Genomic DNA, 22,389 nt, shown 5'->3' with positions numbered 1-22,389 from the left:
GCAAGGAAGTGCTTTTTTAGTGGCTTTGCACTGTGTGAAGGTATATTAGTACATGCTGAAGAGTAATAATAAATCAGGTGTGTGTGTGTGTATGTGTATGTGTATGTGTATGTGTATGTGTATGTGTATGTATATATATATATATATATATATATATATAAATTAATAAATTAATAAAAAACAATTTTTTTATAACAATACATACATTTCCACAAGGGCAGCACAAAATTGAAAAGAAAAGGCTTGCTATTTTTTTAAAAGGTATGAAAACAATGCATGCAGTCACAGCTTGAAAAGGGTAAAAATTAGATTTTACAGTCAGGAAAGCTGCCCCAGTCCTTCAGAACACACTGTGAACCTCAAAATCAATAAACTCTACGGTGACCTCTGAAGACCAGCATTAGGTCGTTTTTTAAGTCTGCACATCTCATATGGCATCATGAACTCCGTTTATACAAATCCAGTGGTTTTAATGCTTTAAAGCGAGTGGGTTGGGTTCATTTTTGATAATCAAACAATCTCTCCACTGTAATTTGTGCAGGCGCAGTATTCTCTAGTGGAGGAAGAGGATGGTACTTCAATGAAGGTGGTTGAGTGTTTGTTGTGCTTTTGTGTCTGGATGTGTGTTTGTTATCTCAGTAGGAAGGTCCGGATGGTTTTCACCTCTCTAATGAATGTTCCTGTAGCTCAATTGGTAGAGCACAAGCGCAAGGTTGGGGGTTCGATTCCCCAGGAACACATGTAAAAATTGATAGCTTGAATGCACTGTAAGTCGCTTTGGATAAAAGCATCTGCTGAATGCTTAAATTTAATTTAAATTTAATTTTACATTTTTAATTTAATTTTAAATTTAATGAGTAGCGGTGGGATTTGGTGTTTGCAGCACTGTTCAAATCTCTTACTTCTCCTCCCTCGCTCCCAGGTGAGCAGAAGAAGGAATTAATAGACAGCTCCAGACATCCTTCAGCTCAGAGCAAAGAAATTTAAGCAACCGAAGTTCCCTCATTTCCATTGCAGCAGTATTCACAGTCCAGGGGCCACACACAGACCCTTTTTCAAGCCCAGAGGCTTCATGTATAAATGTGTGTGGAAAACAGCATACACACATTTCTATACCCATATCAGCTGTTGAAATGCGCTGTTTTTCACGCACGTATCTGGATTTATAAAAAATAAACTTGGCGTAAATATGCGCGCACTGTACGGATGCTCTTGACTAGCTTTTGCGCATACGTATACTTTCAGGATGAACTCTACAGAGATTTTTATACATGAGGCCCCAGGTTATTATGATTCTTACAATTCTTTTTACTTAAATTTATGCAGTACTGAATAGCAAACACATCTGATGGTTAAAGCTTTCTGCTGCCTTCAAACTTAACTTTCAGAAAAACTGATTGAACTGAAAGGCAATGCTGAATTCAGCTGTAGATCTTCTAAAGTCATGCATTCATGCACAACTGCTTCTTTTGTTTTGCAACATTGTGTATCTGTAATTAGAATGTAAAGCTTGCTGCTCTATATGCTTGTATAAATATTTGTGTGTATTAGTCATACAGGTTTGGAATTATATGAATGTGAGTAAATTAAGCCAGGTTTGGTCCAGTATCCCTTTATGTAGTGCAGAATTATGGATTGTTCTCCTGTACTTGAATCTGCGGGTTTAAGGCATATGTCAGTATCAAATTATAGGCACAGTTCACCCAAACTATAATTTCGCCAAAACCTGTCTGACTTTCTTTCTTTTGTGGAATGCAAAACATTTCAGTGTATGGGTTTTCCCCCAGTCAGTAGGGTCCAATGTTTTCATTGGATGGACAAAAACATAGTTTAAAATATCTTCATCTGTGTTCCACAGAAGGAGCAAACATCATACAAGTTTGGAGTGACGTGGGGGTGAGTTAAAGATTAACTCATTAATATTCATCTTTTGAATGAACTGTCCTTTTAAGTGTCTCCAAGGCTGTTGAAGAACCAAGTATCTCTTTAAAGGCAGCAGTGTGGATTTAAGGCAGATTGACTATTTTGATTAAAAACCTTTCATTTTTGCCACAACCTGCTACTTAGAGGGAATCACCACTAATGGTGGTCCTCGCTTGGGCCTCCACATTAGCACTTGTGCGTCATTAGCATTGGGTTTACCCAAAGCGTTAGGAGGGATCAGCTCCATATGGGTCAACACCTTGGGCTGGTCCTGGTGCACCCGGCCGGTGAGTCTTGCTCGAGAGCCCAGCTTCTTCAAGGGATCCACTGCGATGTCCACTTTCATCCTCCACTTCACTGTCTGCAGGAGGATCTTCTCCTGTGTGGCCATATTCAAAGCCACCAGCCAAGTGGTGAAACTCTGGTCGCGTTTGATCCGCGTGAGCAAAGGCACATTGCTCTCGCTCACTGGTACGGCCCATGTTACGCTGGGGTAGAAGTTATCGTTCATGCTGACAGTGAAGCGTGAAGGTTTGGATGTGGGGCCGGAGAGGGTCACCGTTTCAGTCGTATTTCCGTACCATGGGTAACTCACACCATCCGAGTCGCTGATGGCCTTCACCAGTCCTTCTCGTAACTCTGGCAGCTCCCAGCTTGACCTGTGGAAATTAACGTTTAGACCTTAAACAAACAAGCCCAATTGTGCTGTTGAATATACAGTAGTGGCCAAAATGATTAGAACACTAGTATTTTTTTAAGTCAGTTATTTGTATCTTTTGCGTAGTGTGTCAGTGGGAAATATCAGCCTCTTAGTGATGCTGCCACAGCTCTTCTGGATTTAGTCTGTCTCAGTTTGTTCTGCTTCTTCATGTCATTCCAGACAGATTGGATGATGAGATGAGATTTCTGTGTGGAGCACTGGCTGTTGTCAGACAAAACATCTCACTGGATTATTACAATTAATGGCAAAATGAATGTTTGGAAATGTAAACTGATATTTCCTACTGACACTACAGCAAAAGATAGAAATAATTGACTTAAAATAGTAATGTATAAGTGTAAAATGATGGTGATTCCAACTGTACAAATGATAACAGGGGTTAAGGATGACATTCATTATCAGGGTCCCAGCTGCCAGTGTAAAATGACTCAGTGTGAGAGGACGTTAATGTGGCTGGGTGTTGTTAGGTATGACCCGACGCTGGCATTTCTTCTTCAGTACAGCACCATCTGTGTCACAGATAACCCCACGCAACCAGCCGCTCAGGCAGTAATACACACCCCCACACACATGTCCACACCTCCACACAGACAGGCCCCCCAGGCAGCATCAGAAGGGCCCACATCACATGTCACAGGGCTCGTGGGTGGATGTGAGAATGTCTCTGTCTCGTTCTCCTGCTCTGTCTTTATTTGTAGATTAGGCAGTGAGCACGTAATTGCTTTCACCTGCGATACAAAACTCTGTTTAGCGCAACCACGCTGATGTTTCAGAGCAGCTGTTCTGTTTTTATCCACTGCCTCTCCCCGTCTGATCCAGTGACAGGCTGTGAAACTCATTTGTGGGAGTATAAATGAAAGAGCAGGGACTGATGAAGGTACAAACACTCCTCCCCTCAAGCACCGAGCTGATGTATCCATACTGTCTGTGAATATAAATCACTGGTGCACTGAAGTTATCCTTTGCTTTAAACTATTTGAAGACAGAGTTAAACAAAGTGCCACACATAAAAGACAGATTTACTTAAATTAATGGAGTGACGGATGAGTCAGTGACATTTTCTAAAATGACACATTCTAAAATACATTAAAAATCCACTTCTATAACCTTTTTTTCGTTTTCTAATTTAAACCCATTTTGATGTTGTTTTTATTTGGTTTAAAGTAAAAATACTTTCCTGAGAATTAGAAAAAAAGTCAAAAGACTTCATAATTTAAGGGCTGAAGTTCTGGACCACAGAAATGGAAATGTTAAGTAATTAAATATAAATATTGTTTGTCCATCTAACCAATCATAACATAAGATTGGTCATAACATTTTTGAGAAATTAAATTAACTTGTTTTTTGAATAATTGATTTTGACTTTATAAAACTTTTTCTTCAGGACAAATTGTGTAACTTTAAAATAACTCTTGATATTCATGAATCATGACTTAAAAGTTATATTTGATTACTTTTAATATTGATGTTTTTTTTGACGTTTTGGAGTTGTTAATTGTTGGTTATAAACATGGCTGGACTGGCCATTGGGCATAACGGGCATTTGCCCGGTGGGCCGACGTGCTTTTTGGGCCGATATCTCATACTCATACTCATACTTTTTTTTTTTTTTTTTTTTTAAACGGCCCTTAAAATTTGTACATCGGCGGCCCATTCGTTTTGTTTTGTTTTGCTTAATTGGCGGCGCTGGGTTTGTGCCGGTGTAATGCATTGGTCAAAGTCAGTGTTAGGTTTTTTTTCTGACAGACCAGCCCATGAAACACGTAGATCAGCGGCCCATTGGCTCTTTTCTTGATTGACACTGGGCTGGCCCAATCACAACTTTAAACGAGTGAGCGAGCGGCAGCAGTGTCAGTGTGTATCCGTAAAAAAAGATGAAGAAGAAACGCAAGGAATGTGCAGATAAATAGCGTGAAAAAATAGAACCAGGCCCTTAAAGCAGACACTGTAAACTGTGTCAAAATATATGTTTTCTGACCTTCATCAGCTCCTGTGGCAGATGATGACCCTTTTCCTTTTCTTGTCTTTTAATCTTATATAAAAAAAAAAAAAAAAAAAAAACCTACCTATGCGTTCTATACTAGACTAACTGAGACTTGTCATGGCACTTGTATACTGTTGTTCAGTGTTGTGCCTGAACGCGTTCATTGAACGATAGTTCATGAACTCGTTCATATTTTGGGTGAACGTGAACTGAACGTGCTGTATTACTGCCTGATGAACATTACTGTGAACTCGTTCATTCTGGTGTCTGTGAACGGCACACTCTCTCAGGTTAACTTCGTTCAATAGGGTGCCAGATTTCTATAGAGCCTTCCAGGCGAAACCCCGGCTAAAACACACCGTAAACGGGTCTTAATATGTAGCGGAAAAATACCCAATCTGGCAACACCAGTCACCAGTGTCGCACCGCCCAGAGCCGTTAAATATGAGAGTTGCGACACTCTTTGATCTCGCCGCCACGCTGTCACGTGGTTCATGTAGCTCTCAATAGTTCCAAACAACTCCGCGCTGTCAACCAGTTTGAATGGTTTTAAGCGGGACAGACAGCTGCAACTATATTTGCAGCAATTATCGGTAAATATAGACGCATAATATACATTGATTATTACGTTGACACTTGCATTACATACATATAATAGCATTATTTTCTGGGGAGTGGCGGAAACACGGCATTATTCAGTTTTTGTGTTTGATTTTGGAGGGAAGATCGGGCTGCTCCTATAGCGTAAAATACATTTACAGCAACGACTCGGCAAATATTAACGCGTCTGAATTGATTACTATGCTCAATACACTTACAGTGTGTTCTCTTTTCCTAAATACAATCCATAACATTACCGTTACTGTTAACGGGATTAATTTCAGGATGGTTAACCCCTTCATCCTCCCCTAAACATAGGCTAAACCTTCCCTAAGCATAAGTGTACTGTTTATGTTTACCTACAGAATGTCTGTATACTAATAATATATAACAACTTCAGGTTCATTTTATTTCATACACAAACACACACACACACACGTAATAAACACACATACATTACATGTGTTTATTATACATACATATATAATCAAATAAATAAATGTATATATAATATAGAGTAGTTAACATTTGAAATGGATCAAAAAAAGTGAATCAAAGTTGTCTTAAAACCTTCTAGTTTTCTGCAGCTCTGAGCTGATGGTACTGCTGGACATCTTCAGATTGCGAGGCAAGTAAGCATGATGTGCCTTTCATCTGCTGCAGTAAGTTTCTTTTGGTGACACTGCTGACCAGTCCTTAATTTCTTTGTGCTTCTTCAACAGAGCTTGGGCAGCACATCTGCCTTCTGTCTTTTTGCTGCGTCTTGCCGTGCTATATGTTTTTTTTTTTTTTTACAGTAAACTGTTTTCAGCAACCTTGTTAGCTGAGTTTGGCTGTTCCTCACCCAGTTGTGTTAATGTTAATATTACTGTATATATATTGCTAAGACACATTCACATAAATATATACATGCGCAACAAGTGAATATCAATGAATGCCAGAAGCTGCTCAGTTTTAAGGCAAGAAAGAATGTCAACAGTGAAAAATATACAAGACAACCGATTGCATTCAACAAAACATTTAATTAAACATTACATCCTGTGAGAGGGTAAGTAAACCAGCTTCATCATCACTCCATTGCTTACAGGAACCATAAGCTCCCCAGCCTGGCCACTGCTACACTCCCCACCGATAATCCATCCTGTTGAAAACAAACACACACATACATACAGTGATGGCCAGTGTATGGCTTTTTGTAGATTAAATCCCACCTGTTCGACAGCTGGAACTTAAATTACTGTTACTTTATCTAGGTATAAGGGTTTAGACTTATTTTTCACCTCCTAAAAGAGAGAAAGTGAAATATTGTAAAATTTAATGCAATCAAAAAATACTTAATATTTACAAAGATATTTTCTGGTTTCATGTGTATACATTCCAATTACACTTTTTATTTGCTGGGATAATCCACATTTATGGTACTTTTCATATAATCACAATGCAGTGTCTAACAAACGGTCTGTGTAACTTCAATGACTAAATTAACCAAGGAACAACCTTGCTAGATACAAGCTACCCATGTTATCATGTTGAGCTAGCAAAAAAAATAAAAAATTGTAATCAGGTGTACTAATACGGTCGCATACAAGTGTAAATCACTTTAACAACAAATCTAATAACTGACAATAAACGTTGTATGCCAACGAACTTGAAGAAAATTTGAGGTAAATGTAGCCCAACATCAGATTATGGTAGCTAATATTAGTTAAGTGTTTGTTACTTAAGATAGCAGCGATTAAGAGTCTACCTACATCTAATAAACATTAATAAAGCTGGCTACATAAAATACAACTATTATATAGATTCATGAGAGGTCGGCTAATGCGTTTAAATGTCGAAAATACAGTAATTTCATCAACTTACCAGCGAGCGTACTTCAGAAACATTGAAAATGTGTGGAGTTCAGCGCTGGAACTATCAGTGTTTGGAACTATTGGCTGCTCCATGACACGCATTACTTCCGCATTCCAAAGTTCCTACGGCAGTCTATGGGAGTGTCGCAACTCTGTTTTTCAACGGCTCTGGCACCGCCGTCCGCCGCATGCGTGACGCGTCATCAAAAAAAAACAGCAAACGACAGACCAGATGCTGGATCAGCACCTAGAAAGGACCTCTACATCCCTGAAAGACAGCGGAGACCAGGACAACTAGAGCCCCAGATACAGATTCCCTGTAAAGACCTTGTCTCAGAGGAGCACCAGGACAAGACCACAGGAAACAGATGATTCTTCTGCACAATCTGACTTTGCTGCAGCCTGGAATTGTACTACTGGTTTCGTCTGGTCAGAGGAGAACTGGCCCCCCAACTGAGCCTGGTTTCTCCCAAGGTTTTTTTCTCCATTCTGTCACCGATGGAGTTTCGGTTCCTTGCCGCTGTCGCCTCTGGCTTGCTTAGTTCGGGACACTTCATCTACAGCGATATCGTTGACTTGATTGCAAATAAATGCACAGACACTATTTAACTGAACAGAGATGACATAACTGAATCCAATGATGAACTGCCTTTAACTATCATTTTTGCATTATTGACACTGTTTTCCTAATGAATGTTTTCCTCAGCAACGTATGGAAAAAAAGAACTATGAACTAGTTCATTTTTGCAACTGTGAACTTTAGTTCAAAATTTTGTAGTTTGAACTATGAACTGAACTAGTTGTGAATTGAACTTTGAACTAGTTCATGTAGAAAGTGAACTTTCCCAACACTGCTGTTGTTGTTCTCTTGTTTACCTGACTGCTTCTGTTGTTCTCATTTGTAAGTCGCTTTGGATAAAAGCGTCTGCTAAATGATTAAATGTAAATGTAAGGACGGAGGATCAGGAGAGAGATGAGAAAGTGTAGAGCCTGCGGTAAGCATAACTACTTTCAAAACACTTAGGCCATGTCATGAGTGTAGATTATTTCCACATCTGCATAGTTGACGATTACCGCAATTCACTAGAAATTTAATAAGAGGCGTTTGTAAATGTTTTCCGCCAAAATAAAAGCTTGATGCAGTTTGTGTCAAAATAAAAGATCATGTGCTTATCTCTTTCAAGTATAGAAATTGGTACAACTAATTAAGAAAGTTTCCTTTATTTTTTTGTGCATTTGTTTTACAAAATATGGCTATTACTGTCATTGGATTAATATTATAACTATTATTATGTATAGGTGTAATGTTAATAGACACTGTAACTAAAAGAGGTTTGAATTTTTCTTTGTTTAATTTGCACACTGAATATGGGTTGGAGCTTTTAATTTTGAACTCTCAAAGTGCACCAGATTAATGAATTTAACATTAAAATGCACAAAATTTTCTCACGGGGGGGAATGCCCCCGAACCCCCCTAGAAGGACAGAGGACACACCACCATAGTTTTTACAAAAATCCTGTAAGAAACACTGGACTTGCTATGCCAGAGCCGCTTATAGCTTGTTTTAGGATTCACCGCTGTGGAGTATAGTTCAACTGTATTAATAAATTTAAAATTTTGACTTATTTCATCTGTTAACTCTCACTAGTTCCTATACTCACTCATTACATGGCATTAGTGGTTTTAATGAATAGGAGTTGGTATGCATATAATTAAGGGCGTGCAAAGATGGGTGGTGTTTATGATCATATAGTGGGCCGGTCTTGGCAAAAATGCCCGGGCCGATTTTTTGTCCCAGTCCAGCCCTGGTTATAAACCGTTTTGTATGCCTGAAACCAGGATTCAGAGGTTAGGTTTATTTTCCAAGAAGTTTGCACTTTTTTCATAAGATTTATTTATTTCTTTATTTAAAGAGATTTTGTCATCTTGGACATCCTCATTTGGCGTTGACCCATATAAATGATTTCTTATCAGTGTCTAAATTTCCCTAATTTTATATCAGTATGTGTGTTTATGGTCGAGACTAAGTCATAAAACATGCGCTATGCTTACATGCCGAGGTCTCCATAAGTGTTGTAGAATTCCATTTGAGTGCACGCTTGAATCCAGCCCACCATCCATGTCTCGTTTCGAGGGATCGGCGGCATCACTATCCGAGCGGAGGCCTTGAAGTACGGAGTTTTGTAGCGGAGCACTATGGGTGAATTCTCCTCGATCAGTGTGGGGCAGTGGTCAATAGCAGCAGAGACATCATACACAACTATATTCTCGCGTTTAATTCGGGGTTTGCAGGCGACGCTGTGAAGGCAACCCATGGCTGGAGTGGGTCAGAATCAGGGTAACCAACCAACCATGAAGGGTGTTTTCCCCCAATATAAATATACCTTTATATTCCCAAAAAACGCTTCAATCTATGCTCATGTCCAGTGTAGGCTCCCAGTATAGTTGCTCCTCAAATTAATGAATGCATTTAAATTAAGAAACACAAATCAAGAAACAAGACATCAATCAATCAAAAGCACCTGTCCCCCCAACCCCCACCCCAAGTCACTGCCATTTAGATATATAATCAACATCAAATCTCTGTCTACTCGGGATCCACAACAGGTTGCGAGAGCTCCGACCATCTCTTGATCTTTGGTGTCCTCATGCCTGTGATTGTCAGTCGCGATCGGACTTGTGGATTTTTCCGGGCTTCCACTTTAATCTGATATGTTCTCTTTCAAATCCACATGGCCTTTTGCAGCTCTTCGTCCTTTCATCCATTTCTTTCTGGTCCGAGTTTTCATGTCACAACCGGAGGCAGAAAACCCGTCAGGTGTGGCGGACCGCTCGCCTCGACAAGAGGTGGTCGCAATTCTGTTTTTCCCGATTGAGGTTTGCGCTTTCGGAACAGCAAACAATTTCAAAGTATTTCATGATTTACGACAGGAGAGGAACCGCTAGAAAAAGTATTTAACAACGGAACGTTGCTCTCGATCAAATCACAAATGACGTTCCGTTATAGCATATATCGCTTCAGTAAACCGGCGTCCACATATTAACATTCGAGGCGTCCAGATGAGAGTGGATAAAACCGCAATGATGTGCGCTGACAAAACGACTGCTGTACGGCTTTTAAAATGAACCGTTCCCATGCACACCGCGGTCGCTGTTCGGTTGCTGTGGTGCTGAATGAACGATCAGAGGCGCGTGGGAGTACTAGTGCACGTTATAGTCCTCCTCACGTAGTTACACTCCGTTCATTATCTTGGGTTCTCCCTTCATCAAAACCAGAAATAACTTTACAGTGCAATTATAGCACAATGACTGCATGACTCAAGATTGATACCCAGATATGAATGTATTTTTGGTGCAAAACAACTGAGCGTCTGTGAAAGCGGAATTTGTAGTTGTAGAGAATAGCCACACAAGTATGTCAGTAAATTCACAGACAAAAGATTCAAACTTGTAGATGATTATTATTATTATTATTATTATTATTTTGACTGCATTAAAAGCTGAGGAAAAGCCTTGCAAAGCATAAAACCAAGAGTTTGGTTGCAGACTCACTGCTCTGATTACATGCAAGATATCTGCAACTAAATATTAGCTTTTAATCTTTTACATCTGCCTTAAATTCAAGTGTTCCAATGCATATCAAATAGTGGGATGAACTCTAAAAGTGCTGTCCTTTTTATTTGGTAAAACATGTATGTGTCGAAAGACCTAATAATAAAATGTGACATTTTGTAGTTTTGTCACATATTCATCTTTTAATCATATTTGCAAATGTCTTTACTCCACAGCAGAGAAAGCAACTTTGTCTTTACTGTTCCAATACTTATGGAGGGCACTGTACATACATACACATAAATGTGTGTGTGTGTGTGTGTGTGTGTATATAATTTTTATTTTTCTTGGATGTTATTCTAGCACAAACACAAGTGCATTATGACAATGGCGGTAAATCTGCTGCTTTGAGACTCAAACGCTGTTTTTCGCTTGCAAATGACAAGTTTCCGTACTCTCCCTTCTGCACCACATACAGGTGCATCTCAAAAAAATTTAATATTATGGAAAAGGTCTTTATTTTATTTATTTTTTAATTTAAAAAAAAAACTTTCTTATTTTAGTTTCATTGCACGCAAACTGAAATTTTGTTTGTGTTGAGTTTTTTTTTATTTTATTTTTTTATTCTGATGGTTACGACTTACAGCTTAGTATCTAAAAAGAAAAATTTAATATTCCATTTTGAGCTTGATTTAGTTTGATAAATTTTAGGTATAAATACTGAGTACCTCTTGGGCTAGTTTCGAACATGTAACCACAGTTGTGATAAAGACTACTGACTTGACAGTTGTCCAGAAGATGATCATTGACAACCTCCACAAGGAGGGTAAGCCACAGCAGATCATTGGTGAAAGGGATGGCTGTTCACAGAGTTCTGTATCAAAATATATTTCTAGAAAGTTTACTGGAAGGAAAAGGTGTGGTAGGAAAAGGTGCACAAGTAACAGGGATGTCCACAGCCTTGGGAAGATTGTCAGGAAAAGCAGATTCTAGAACTTGGGAGAGCTTCACAAAGAGTGGACTGAAGCCAGAGTCAGCACATCAAGAGTCACCACACTCTGACTTTTTCAGGAAAAGGGCTACAGTTGACACATTCCTAGAACCAAGCCACTCCTGAACCAGAACCAACCTCAGAAGCATTTCACCTGTTGCTCAGTGGTCCAAAGTCCTCTTTTCAGATGAAAGTAAATGTAGCATTTCATTTGGAAATCAAGATCTGGAGTCTGGAGGAAGACTGGAGAGGCACAGAATCCAAAGTCCAGTGTGAAGTTTCAGTCAGTGATGATTTAGGGTGCGTGATGTCTGATGGTCTTGCTCCATTGTGTTTTCTCATGTCCAAAGTCAATGCAGCCATCTACCAGGAGATTTTGGAGCACATTATGCTTCCATCTGCTGACAAGCTTTATGGAGATGCTGATTTCATTTTGCAGCAGGAATTTAGCACCTGCCCACAGTGCCAAAACCACTCCCAAGTGGTTTGATGACCATGATATTACTGTGCTTGATTGGCCAGCCGACTCCCCTGACCTGCACCTCACAGAGAATCTATGGGGTATTGTGAAGAGGAAGATAAGTAACATCTGACAAACAATACAGAGGAGCTGAAGGCAGCTATCAAAGCAGTCTGGGCTTTAATAACGCCTCAGCAGTGCCCTATAAGGCTGATCACCTCCATGCCACGCCGCATTGAAGCAGTAATACATACAAAAGGAGCCCCAACCAAGTATTGAGCGCATAATTGAACTTGCTTTGGAGATCTTGAACATTTCTGTTTTGTAAATCTCTTTTTGGTTGATCTTTGAGAAAATATTTGAATTTTTTTGAGATTCTGAATTGTAAATTTTTAAATCATAACCATCAGAATTTAAAAAAAAACTTGTTTGTGTGCAATGAATCTAGAATATAAGAAAGTTTGCTTTTTTTAATTAAATTACAAAAAATAAAGAACTTTTCCATGATATTCAATTTGTTTTAGATGCACCTGTATCTGTGGGACATTTGTTTTTATACCATCTGTTTTTTACAACTCCAACCCCATAAAAATCACAATAACTCCTTAGCATTTGTCTTTATAATATTCTTTTTAATTGCTTGACATTTTCTTTTTAAAAATACAAATGACAAATCTACATCTCCAGCATGCACTAGCTGAAAAAGGGGCATCACCACAGTCCCCTGGGAACTTTGTATCTGTATCATGGCAAAACAGGCTTTACAGAAATATAATACAGTAAAAATAAGTTTGTCACTAAATAGGAAAAGGATATGCAATCTGCAGTTGATTTTAATATTCGAAGTATTTTCCGATGGCCAGAGTTTTGAGATCACAGCAGTGGTGGAGGACTATAATACGATAAGAGCTCGGTCAAATACTGAGGTGCTAAACCATTCCGGGGCTTTATAAGTAATTAGCAAGTGCATTCCTCTCAACAGCAGGCGTTTGACACGTCTTCTTCTTCTTCTTGCTTTACAGAGGATCCAGACTTAAGTGCATTACCGCTACCTATCTCTCAAATGGACCATTGACACTCTATCTAAAATCTCAATTAGGAGTGTGAATGTTCCACTTGAGAGATAGGTAGCGGTAAAACTTATACAATAAGACTTATGCCCCCGGTTTCACAGACAAGGTTTAAGCTAGTCCCAGACTAAAATGCTCGTTTGAGGTATCTCAACTGAAAATATCTTGCTCTGATAAATCTTAAAATATGTCAGCGCTGCGTAATTGTTCTGTGTCAAGATGCACACATGTAATGTTTTCTTCTAAGGCATTTTTGCAAGTTGTTTAAATACCTTAATTTAACTGAGGCCTAGTCCTGGTTTAAGCTAAGCCCCGTTTGTGAGACCTGGCCATGGTGTATTCAAGCTGTATATTGATATATAACAACTCCCTGCTGGGAAAAAAACAAACAAAAAAAAAAAAACGCTAACACCTTTAAGATTTACTGCTTTGGCTGGTCTCCCAAGCTGGTTTTAAAGTGGTTTTGGTCACCATTTTTTTTAGCAGTAACAGACTAGTCTTTTTTTTTATTTTTTATGAATCAACTGGTTTTAGCTGGATTAGCATAGAAACATGCTAGTAACTGTTTAATCATGCCAGAATAGTGCTAGTAACATGCTAGTAAACATATTGACCATGCTAACAAAATGTTAACACCATGCTAGTGACATGTTAATAATGTTAATAAAATGCTAGCAATTTGTTAAACATGTTAGAAACATCCTATGATCATGCTAGTAAAGTGCTAATAATGCTTGAATCATGCTAGTTACATGCTAATCATGCTGTAATCATGCTAACATGTTATTAACTTGCTATTCGTGTTAAAATGCTAGTAACTTGCTAATCAAGAATCAAATACTTGGCTGGAAAGTGTCAGTGAAAATGAGTATCAAGCACAATTTGTCGGTGAGTGTTCTCTGTTTCGCACGGTGGCTTGTCAGATGTGCCACGGCATGCCTCGGGAGAACAACATTCATACATTTTACAATAAGGTTCATTTATTAAACATTAGTGTATTAACTAACATGAACTATCAATGAGTAAGAAATACATTTGTTACAGTATTTATTAATTTTTGTTAACGTTAATAGAAATAAAGCTGTTCATTGTTTGTTCATGTAGGTTCAGTGCATTAACTAATATTAAAACTTAATAAAGTATTATTAAATGTGGAAATTAACATGAACAAAGATGAACAATTGCTGTATAAGTGCAGATCATTATTAGTTAATGTTAATTAATGTAGTTAACTAATGAAACCTTATTTTGAAGTGTTAGTGATTTGTTTATTACAGTTAAGGTGTACAGTGACTACAGTCAGACACATAAGCATTATTTTAATAAGAAATAAGATAGATATATTTAAAAATAAATATTAGTGCCTAAGTGAAGCAAATAAACAGCTTAACTAATTTAAATGATTGCATCATTCAATAGGCTACTGTAGAATTAACAATAGACTATATAAAATAGATTCAGTTACCAATAATAATTAAATAAATAAAAAATGTGTGTTTTACATGAATTTAGAAATGTTTATAGATCTGTTATTTATTATGTGGTTTCACTGTTTGGATGGTGTTACAGTCTGCAAACAATGACAAATATTTTATCCAAAATCTGTGTTCACGCCACCTTATACAATTACTAAAGTTCATTAGCAATTAATATTTTTATGAAAACATGTTTTAAGTCGTGATTTACCACCACTTGCACGTCATCGGACCTGTGGTCATCATGGCCCCGAGGGGTGTATCCCCCCCCCACCCCAAGGGGTCCCTTATTTTTCTGTATTGAAGGTGGCAACCCTATTCACATTTTTTCTGTGTTTTGCACCATAGGTTGAATAGGCTGATCTGTAAACGGTGAACAAACAAATTAGATTTACATGTCACCAATATTTTTTTAATTCTCAAAAGAGCCTTAAGAAAAAGAAAACACACACTCAGTGCCTATCACACGTTCAGTAATATAATATTATAGATGTGCCGTACAAAAAATTGTATTTCATAATATAGCCAACATATTTACCTCCCCTTCTCTCTTACTGATTAGCTTCAGGGGAGATTATACAGCTCGAGAGACATCTTCCGCTTCTTAATTGATGGCTTGCGTAACCAAGACAACTGGCATAGATGGACTGTCGTCTCTAAGGCCGATCTCATGTCAGATTTATCCGTCAGGCAAACATCACTGTGAAAATTGGCTGGTATCTTGTCAAGTTAGTGTGAGGTCAGAAGAAGATGATGGTGATTGTGAATCTGAATTCAACCTATTTTTCTCTTTCCATAAAAGCGTCAGTTTACCAAATGAATTTGAACGACTGTCTGCGCTCCCAGCTCGTTCTTCTAAAGCCGAACGAATGCGCAGAGACCCGCTATCTGCCACAAGAGAGATGAACAGCTGGACAAAGTGAGGTAAATAAATTAAAACAATAAAATAAATAACTTTTAGATGTCGACCTCTGCTCACTTTATAACATTGTGACTTGAAAATGAAAACAACCATATAGCAGTATGAGTTATGAGTAACACAGTCTGGTTTAAAGTCTTTCATAAGTTATGAATCGTAACAGTGAGCGAAGAAAACGTGCCAAAAATATAAAAACCAAACCTATATATGTATATGTTAAGTTTTTTACCTTTATCCTGTGTTTCCTTTTCTTATAAGTATTATCTGTCAGTATGCTACCATCTCTCTAATGGCATAATCTTCATTTACCAAAATATCCAGAAGGGGGAGACATTGCTTCTGAGAAATGCGCGTCAATTTTGGCCCCTGCTTGGATCCTGTAGAAACGTGGAGGTGATTAATGTTTTTGGATTTAATGCAGAAAAGGTTTATTTAAAATACGTCTGCATTTCTGTTACCTTCATCCATATGACACATGTATGATTGTGATGCATATTCGTAGCTGTTTTGTATTTCTGAATCAAGCTTGGGGTCAAAATGGCAATGGAGAGAACAAGAGAGTAAGCAGTCAAGAAAGAGTGCATGGACGTGAAGAAAGAAAAAACAAAAGAAAGTCATGACATTTGCAAAGTATGGTAACCCATCCTCGGAAGTGGTGCTCTGCATTTAACCCATCCAAGTGCACACACACAGCATGAACACACACCTGGAGCAGTGGGCAGCTATATTCAGCACCCAGGGAGCAACTGGGAGTTTAATGCCTTGATCAAGGGCACTTCAACCATGGGTACTGAGGGTGGAAGAGAGCTGTTCATTCACCCACCCACAACTCCTGCCAACAACAAGACTTGAACCTGCGACCTTTGGGTTACAAGTCTAACTTTCTAACCATTAGGCCACTAACCATTATTAGATTAGATTAGATTCAACTTTATTGTCACTGCACATGTAAGGTACAAGGCAACGAAATGCAGTTAGCATCTAACCAGAAGTGCAATAAGCAGTAAGTACAGAATATACAAGGTCTATGATATGTACAATAACTATACAGATAAGTATTATGCACATAATTTACAGAATTTAAATGCTATAAGTTTGATATACAGGTAGGTGTACTATGAACATACTATACAGATGGATTATGTAAAAGTGTATGTACACTATAGGCAGAACTATGAACATATGAACATAATTTACACTAGTGCAATGGACAGTACAGTGCAAAGAAAATATTTCAGTGTGCAAATGGATTACTCAGTGTTTCTGGATGAACAGGCAGTAGTGCAAGTAATAACAAGTTTACTGTTTTTTGTTTGTTGTAAATAAATAAATCAGTCAGATGCAGTGGTGAAGAGGGGGAGGAGTCTGTGTGTGTGGTGTGGGGTGGTGTCAGAGGTCAGAGTTCAGCAAGGAGACAGCTGTAGGGAAAAAGCTGTTCCTGAATCTTGTGGTCCTTGTCCGGAGGCTCCTGAAGCGCCTCCCGGAGGGGAGGAGGTTAAACAGTCCATGGTCAGGGTGAGAGGAGTCCTTAAGAATGCTGTGAGAAATGCCTTAAGAAAGCGTTTCCTCTGGAAGTCCTCAATAGCAGGAAGTGGTGTCCCTGTGATGCGCTGGGCAGTTTTCACTACCCTCTGCAGTGCCTTGCGGCCAGCCACTGAGCAGTTCCCATACTAGACTGTGATACAGCTGGTCAGGATGTTCTCGATCGCACAGCGGTAGAAGTTCACCAGGATGGATGAAGACAGCTGGTTCTTCTTCAGTGTCCTGAGGAAGAAGAGGCGCTGGTGAGCCTTCTTGACCAGGCTGGAGGTGTGTGTAGTCCAGGACAGTTCCTCCGAGATGGTGGTTCCCAGGAACTTGAAGCTGGAGACACGTTCAACAACCATCCCGTTAATGTGGATGGGGTCATGCGTGCTTCCTTTCTTCTTCCTGAAGTCCACAATGAGCTCCTTTGTCTTAGTGGTGTTAAGGAGCAGGTTATTGTCAGCGCACCATGTGTCCAGGTGCTGTACCTCCTCCCTGTAGGCAGTTTCATCGTTGTCTGTGATGAGGCCAATCACCGTGGTGTCGTCTGCAAACTTAATGATGGAGTTGGATCCATGCACAGGCTTGCAGTCGTGGGTGTAAAGGGAGTAAAGGAATGGGCTCAGCACACAGCCCTGTGGTACGCCGGTGTTGAGTGTGATGGTGGTGGAGTGGTTGTGGCCTGACCTAACATGCTGAGGTCTGTTGGTCAGAAAGTCCATAATCCAGTTGCAGAGGGAGGTGTTAATGTCTAGGTCTCCAAGATTTGTTGTCAGCTTGGAGGGAATGACGATGTTAAATGCTGAACTGAAGTCAACAAACAACAACCGTACATATGTGTTGTTATTGTCCAAGTGTGTGAGTGCAGAGTGCAGCACTGTGCATACTGAATCCTCTGTGCTCCTATTTTTACGGTAGGCAAATTGGTGTGGGTCCAGTGTGGGTGGGAGGCAGTCTTTGAGGTGTGCTAGGACCAGCCGCTCAAAGCACTTCATGATGATGGGTGTGAGTGCTACGGGGCGATAGTCATTCAGGCACATTGGGGAGGAGTTTTTTGGTACTGGGACAATGGATGTGGACTTAAAACATGTTGGCACAGTTGCTTGGGTGAGGGACAGGTTGAAAATGTCTGTGAAGACCCCTGCAAGCTGCTCAGCACATACCCTTAGCACACGTCCAGGAATGCCATCCTGGCCAGCAGCCTTGCGTGCGTTGATCCGGCTCAATGCAGTGTGGACATCTGTGGAGGTGAGTTTGAGAGGTTGGTGGTCTGCTGAGGGTGAGATTTTGGTGGCCATCTCCTTGCTGTCGCTGTTAAAGCAAGCATAAAAGTCATTTAGCTCGTTCAGGAAGGAGACATCCGTGACCGTTGGAGTGGAGTTGCTTGACTTGTAGTCACTGATGACCTGGATGCCCTGCCACATGCGTCGGGGGTCAGAGTTAGAAAAATGTTCCTCTACCTTCAGCTTGTAGCAGTACTTGGCCTTTTTGATGCCCATTTTCAGGTTAGCCCTGGATTTACTGTAGGCCTGAGCGTCATCTGACCTGAATGCAGTGTTGCGGGCTTTCAGCAGAAGTCGCACCTCCTTGTTCATCCATGGCTTCTGATTAGGGTATGTTGTTCTCTGTTTTTCTGTTGTAACACTGTCAATGGTGGTGTTGATGTAATCCAGTACAGAGGAGGAATAGATGTGAATGTCTGTGTGAGAGCCACAGGCAGCCTGAGAAGCAAACATTCTCCAGTCAGTGTGTTGAAACCTGTTCTGAAGTAAAGAGTCTGCTCCAGTTGGCCACACTTTGATGGTCCTCACTGATGGCTTCACAAGGTTGATGAGGGGTGAATACTTAGGGGTGAGAAACAAAGAAAGGTGATCAGACTGTCCGAGGTGGGGGAGGAGGGTCGCGTTGTAAACTCCATCAATGTTTGTGTAAACATGATCCAAAGTTTTTTCTCCTCTAGTGTGGCAGGAAACATGCTGGTGGAATTTGGGGAGCACTGTCTTTAATTTGCAGTGATTAAAATCACCCGCGACAATAAAAGCAGCCTCTGGGTGAGCAGACTGTTGTTTACTAATGGCTGCATTAAGTTCGTTCAAAGCAAGCTTGGCATTAGCATCTGGTGGAATATAGACTGCGGTTATAATGGTGGAAGTGAAGTGAATCGCGGCAGATAAAAAGGTCTACATTTAACCATGAGACACTCTAGGTTAGCTGAGCAGTGTCTCCCAACAATGACAGTGTTCGTACACCAAGCTTTGTTGACATAAATGCACAATCCACCACCTCTTGTCTTACCGGAGTCATCTGCCGTTCTATCTGCCCAGAGCGTGTAGCACCCGGCTGTGCGTGTGTGTGGTACTGGATGAATTGTGGGAGGAGCACAGTAGGTGAGGTGTTTGTATAGGTAGGAAGCAGCTATCTTCAGTTCAGCTGCTTTAGATTTATTTGGTTCTTGATCAGGCTGGAGTGGATTAGAGCTCAGAGAGAAAAAAGAGAACAGGAGAAAGAGTCTGTCAGGTAGCCTGTCTGTCTGAGATGGCCCAGCACTAATGGACAAGTTAAGATGGTCTGTAATCCTTACATGGGTGGGTAAATAATCCAGGCCTTCTCTGTCCTTTGCTGAGCAAGTCTAGGCCACTTTAGCACCTATTCAGAATGTGTAATGTGACTCAGTGGAGGAACAAGCATGAGAATCCTCCTTTAGTAAACAGTACAACAAAATATTTAAATCTGTGTAATCTAGAGGAAACCAGGGTTGTGGAGTATAACGGGGAAATCCCTAAAACCATCTGAGGATTTAATGCTGTGAATAGAACATTCACTGGTTTGCTTGGTGTCTTTTAAAGTGACACGGGAAGTTTGTGTGTGTGTGTGTGTGTGGTACTGGATGAATTGTGGGAGGAGCACAGTAGGTGAGGTGTTTGTATCTGACCTTTCTGCTTTAATGAAATGTCATGAAGATAAAAGAGGAGTAACGTGTGTGTGTGTGTGTGTGTGTGTTGAAGCGGGCACTGTTTGTGAGTGTCAGTTGAATGTAGGCCTAGATGTGTACGTTATACGTTGTCTTCCTCTTTCTCCCTCCTCTCTCTGTCTTTCTCGATGTAATAACAGTTTGGAGATACTGAAGCTCCATCTCTCATCACTATTCAATGCTCAGCTACATCGCAGATGCCTCGAGACCACGGCTCCTGCCAGACTTTCAGGCTAATTACATTCAATCCTTTGACACTATTCAGCCTACTGTTTGATAACGAAAATTTTCTGAGATAAAATAGAAAATAATTTAACATTGGCACTGACACTTGATCTACAGTCACACATCGTTTTTTGAGGTTTAATTACGTGAATGCATCTGTACTTTGTACTAACTACTTTGTACTAACTTTGTACTAACTATATAACTATAAAGTCACATTTTCTTGGAATCTAACCAAAGATTTGTATCAGGGTTTTTTCTAGGCTATGAGCAGAGTAAAGACAAGGACAAGTGTTTGTTGAAAGATAAAACTGGAGTAAAACAGAAGGTCCTTGTGTCTTTGTGGTCGTCTCTGTCTCTCATCTCAGAGACTTTATGGTCTCACTTGCAACACTTGCTCACTTTTTTTCCACTGAATTTTATTAGTGGATCTGACTGTATATTATTAGATGAACAACAATTATATTTAACAGTTGTATTTAATTTTACACTACTTTCAATCTCAGATTAAAAAAGTGTAATTAATGTTAAACTGTAATTTTTATATTTAAAAATATTTATTTAATAATTTCTGTAGTGCTTCAGGACACTTACGAGCTCCTAAAACCCCCCTTTTGCTTCTAAATAGACCCAGACACATTTAGTCAGTCGGTCAGTCAGCAGTCTGGACTAACTAACGCTTCAGGAATCTCCTGCCTGCTCAGGGCACTTCCTGCTCGGAGAATCAACAAACCCACCAAACCCTGAAAATCTGGAAAAAAAAATTTCATCCATATACAGAAAGTCAGTAAGGTCCAATAGTGTTTAGACCACAAAGTTCTTCAAAATATCAAAGAAAGCCATACAGCTTTAAAACAACATGAGGTCGATCAAATGACTTTTTTGTGAAATATCCCTGATAGTTAACCAGTAAAAATATCTTGCGACACTGGCAGATATGATACTTTAGAAGTAAAAAGAGAGGGAAACTGATTTTTGATCAGTATATGACCATGTTTGTGTTAGTGAGAGTGAGTTCTCATCTTCGTGCATGGCTGCAGACCCAGAGGCACAAAATCACCAAGCACTGCCATTAAGAGTTTGTTGAAAAGGTGTTCCTTAAAGAGATAATTCACTCAAAAATGAAAATTCTCACATTGTTTATTCACCCTTAAGTTGTTGCAGACTAGTGGTTGACCAATATGTCGGCAAAGTTTAATTTAAACAAATCTTTGAATGGCTAATGAACATTTAATATCACAAACCTTGCAAACTTAGTTGAATCAAGCTGTGAGGTCTTGTGAAGTGTAAATTTTTATCCAGCATGATCGCGTGTTCTCTGCGTGACGGTCAGTCGGTCTTTCTTTAAACTCATGATTTCAAATTATGCTGTGCTTTATGCATTTACCCACTGTCATAATAATGTCTTTTTTTTTTTTTTTTTTTACTGTGTGCTGTATGTAAAATTAGTTTTACCCTGGCTTTATTTGAAAAATATGATTCTCAATGCACACAAACTTCCCAGAATACTGAGTGCCCTGTTGATTACAGTTTACTTCCTTTTTAATTATATTTCTATTAAATATTTATTTATTTGTGAAAAATACTTTCTCATCTAAAGTGTTTATTTTACACTTTTTTTATCCATTGTCAAAGGATTTCAAATTTCTTGAATATTAATTAAAATTATATATATATATGTATATGTATGTATATATGTAGTGCTTTATATCGGCTATCGGCTACCCTGCTTTCCAAGATATCTGCATCAGCTTTCAAAAAACCAATATCAGTCTAACATTATTCCAGACCTCTATGGTATCTTTCTTTTTTGATCTTAAAATAAGATATTTAGGGGAATGTTTGTAACCAAACATGTTTGTTAAAAGTTTGTATACATTTTTGACTAATATATGTGATGTTTAAAAATAAATGAAAACTGATTTGTGAGGACATTTGAAGTCATCCTACTGATATCAGCAGTTTTGCCAGAAGACTAAATCACTAAATCACTTTCACTACTAAAATTAAGTCGTGTGAATGTGTTGTTGTGGATATAGATGTGTCAAGAGTTAAAGTAAATTAACGCTGCTCTTTGCCGAGAATGTCAGTGACCTATGTGTGGCGCATGCTTGTGTGAG

At 39.3% G+C, this 22,389-nt stretch overlaps 2 protein-coding genes across 2 annotated transcripts in view; one reads left to right on the top strand and one right to left on the bottom strand.

Annotated features, from left to right (window-relative positions):
- LOC132097864 (UDP-N-acetylglucosamine transporter-like) overlaps positions 1 to 22,389 on the top strand; it is a 47,469-nt gene that overhangs the window by 7,163 nt on the left and 17,917 nt on the right. The gene's annotated exons all lie outside the window — the stretch shown is intronic.
- Positions 1,917 to 9,602, bottom strand: LOC132097211 (protein FAM78B-like). Its single transcript, XM_059502847.1, has 2 exons — positions 9,135 to 9,602; positions 1,917 to 2,582 (listed from the first exon to the last, which is right to left on the bottom strand). The coding sequence occupies exons 1-2, from the start codon at positions 9,395 to 9,397 to the stop codon at positions 2,060 to 2,062; spliced, it is 786 nt and encodes a 261-aa protein (XP_059358830.1). The 5' UTR covers positions 9,398 to 9,602; the 3' UTR covers positions 1,917 to 2,059.

Source organism: Carassius carassius, chromosome 21, assembly GCF_963082965.1.
Source record: "Carassius carassius chromosome 21, fCarCar2.1, whole genome shotgun sequence".
Classification (NCBI taxonomy): Eukaryota; Metazoa; Chordata; class Actinopteri; order Cypriniformes; family Cyprinidae; genus Carassius; species Carassius carassius.
This window is presented reverse-complemented; position numbering and strand designations above follow the sequence as displayed.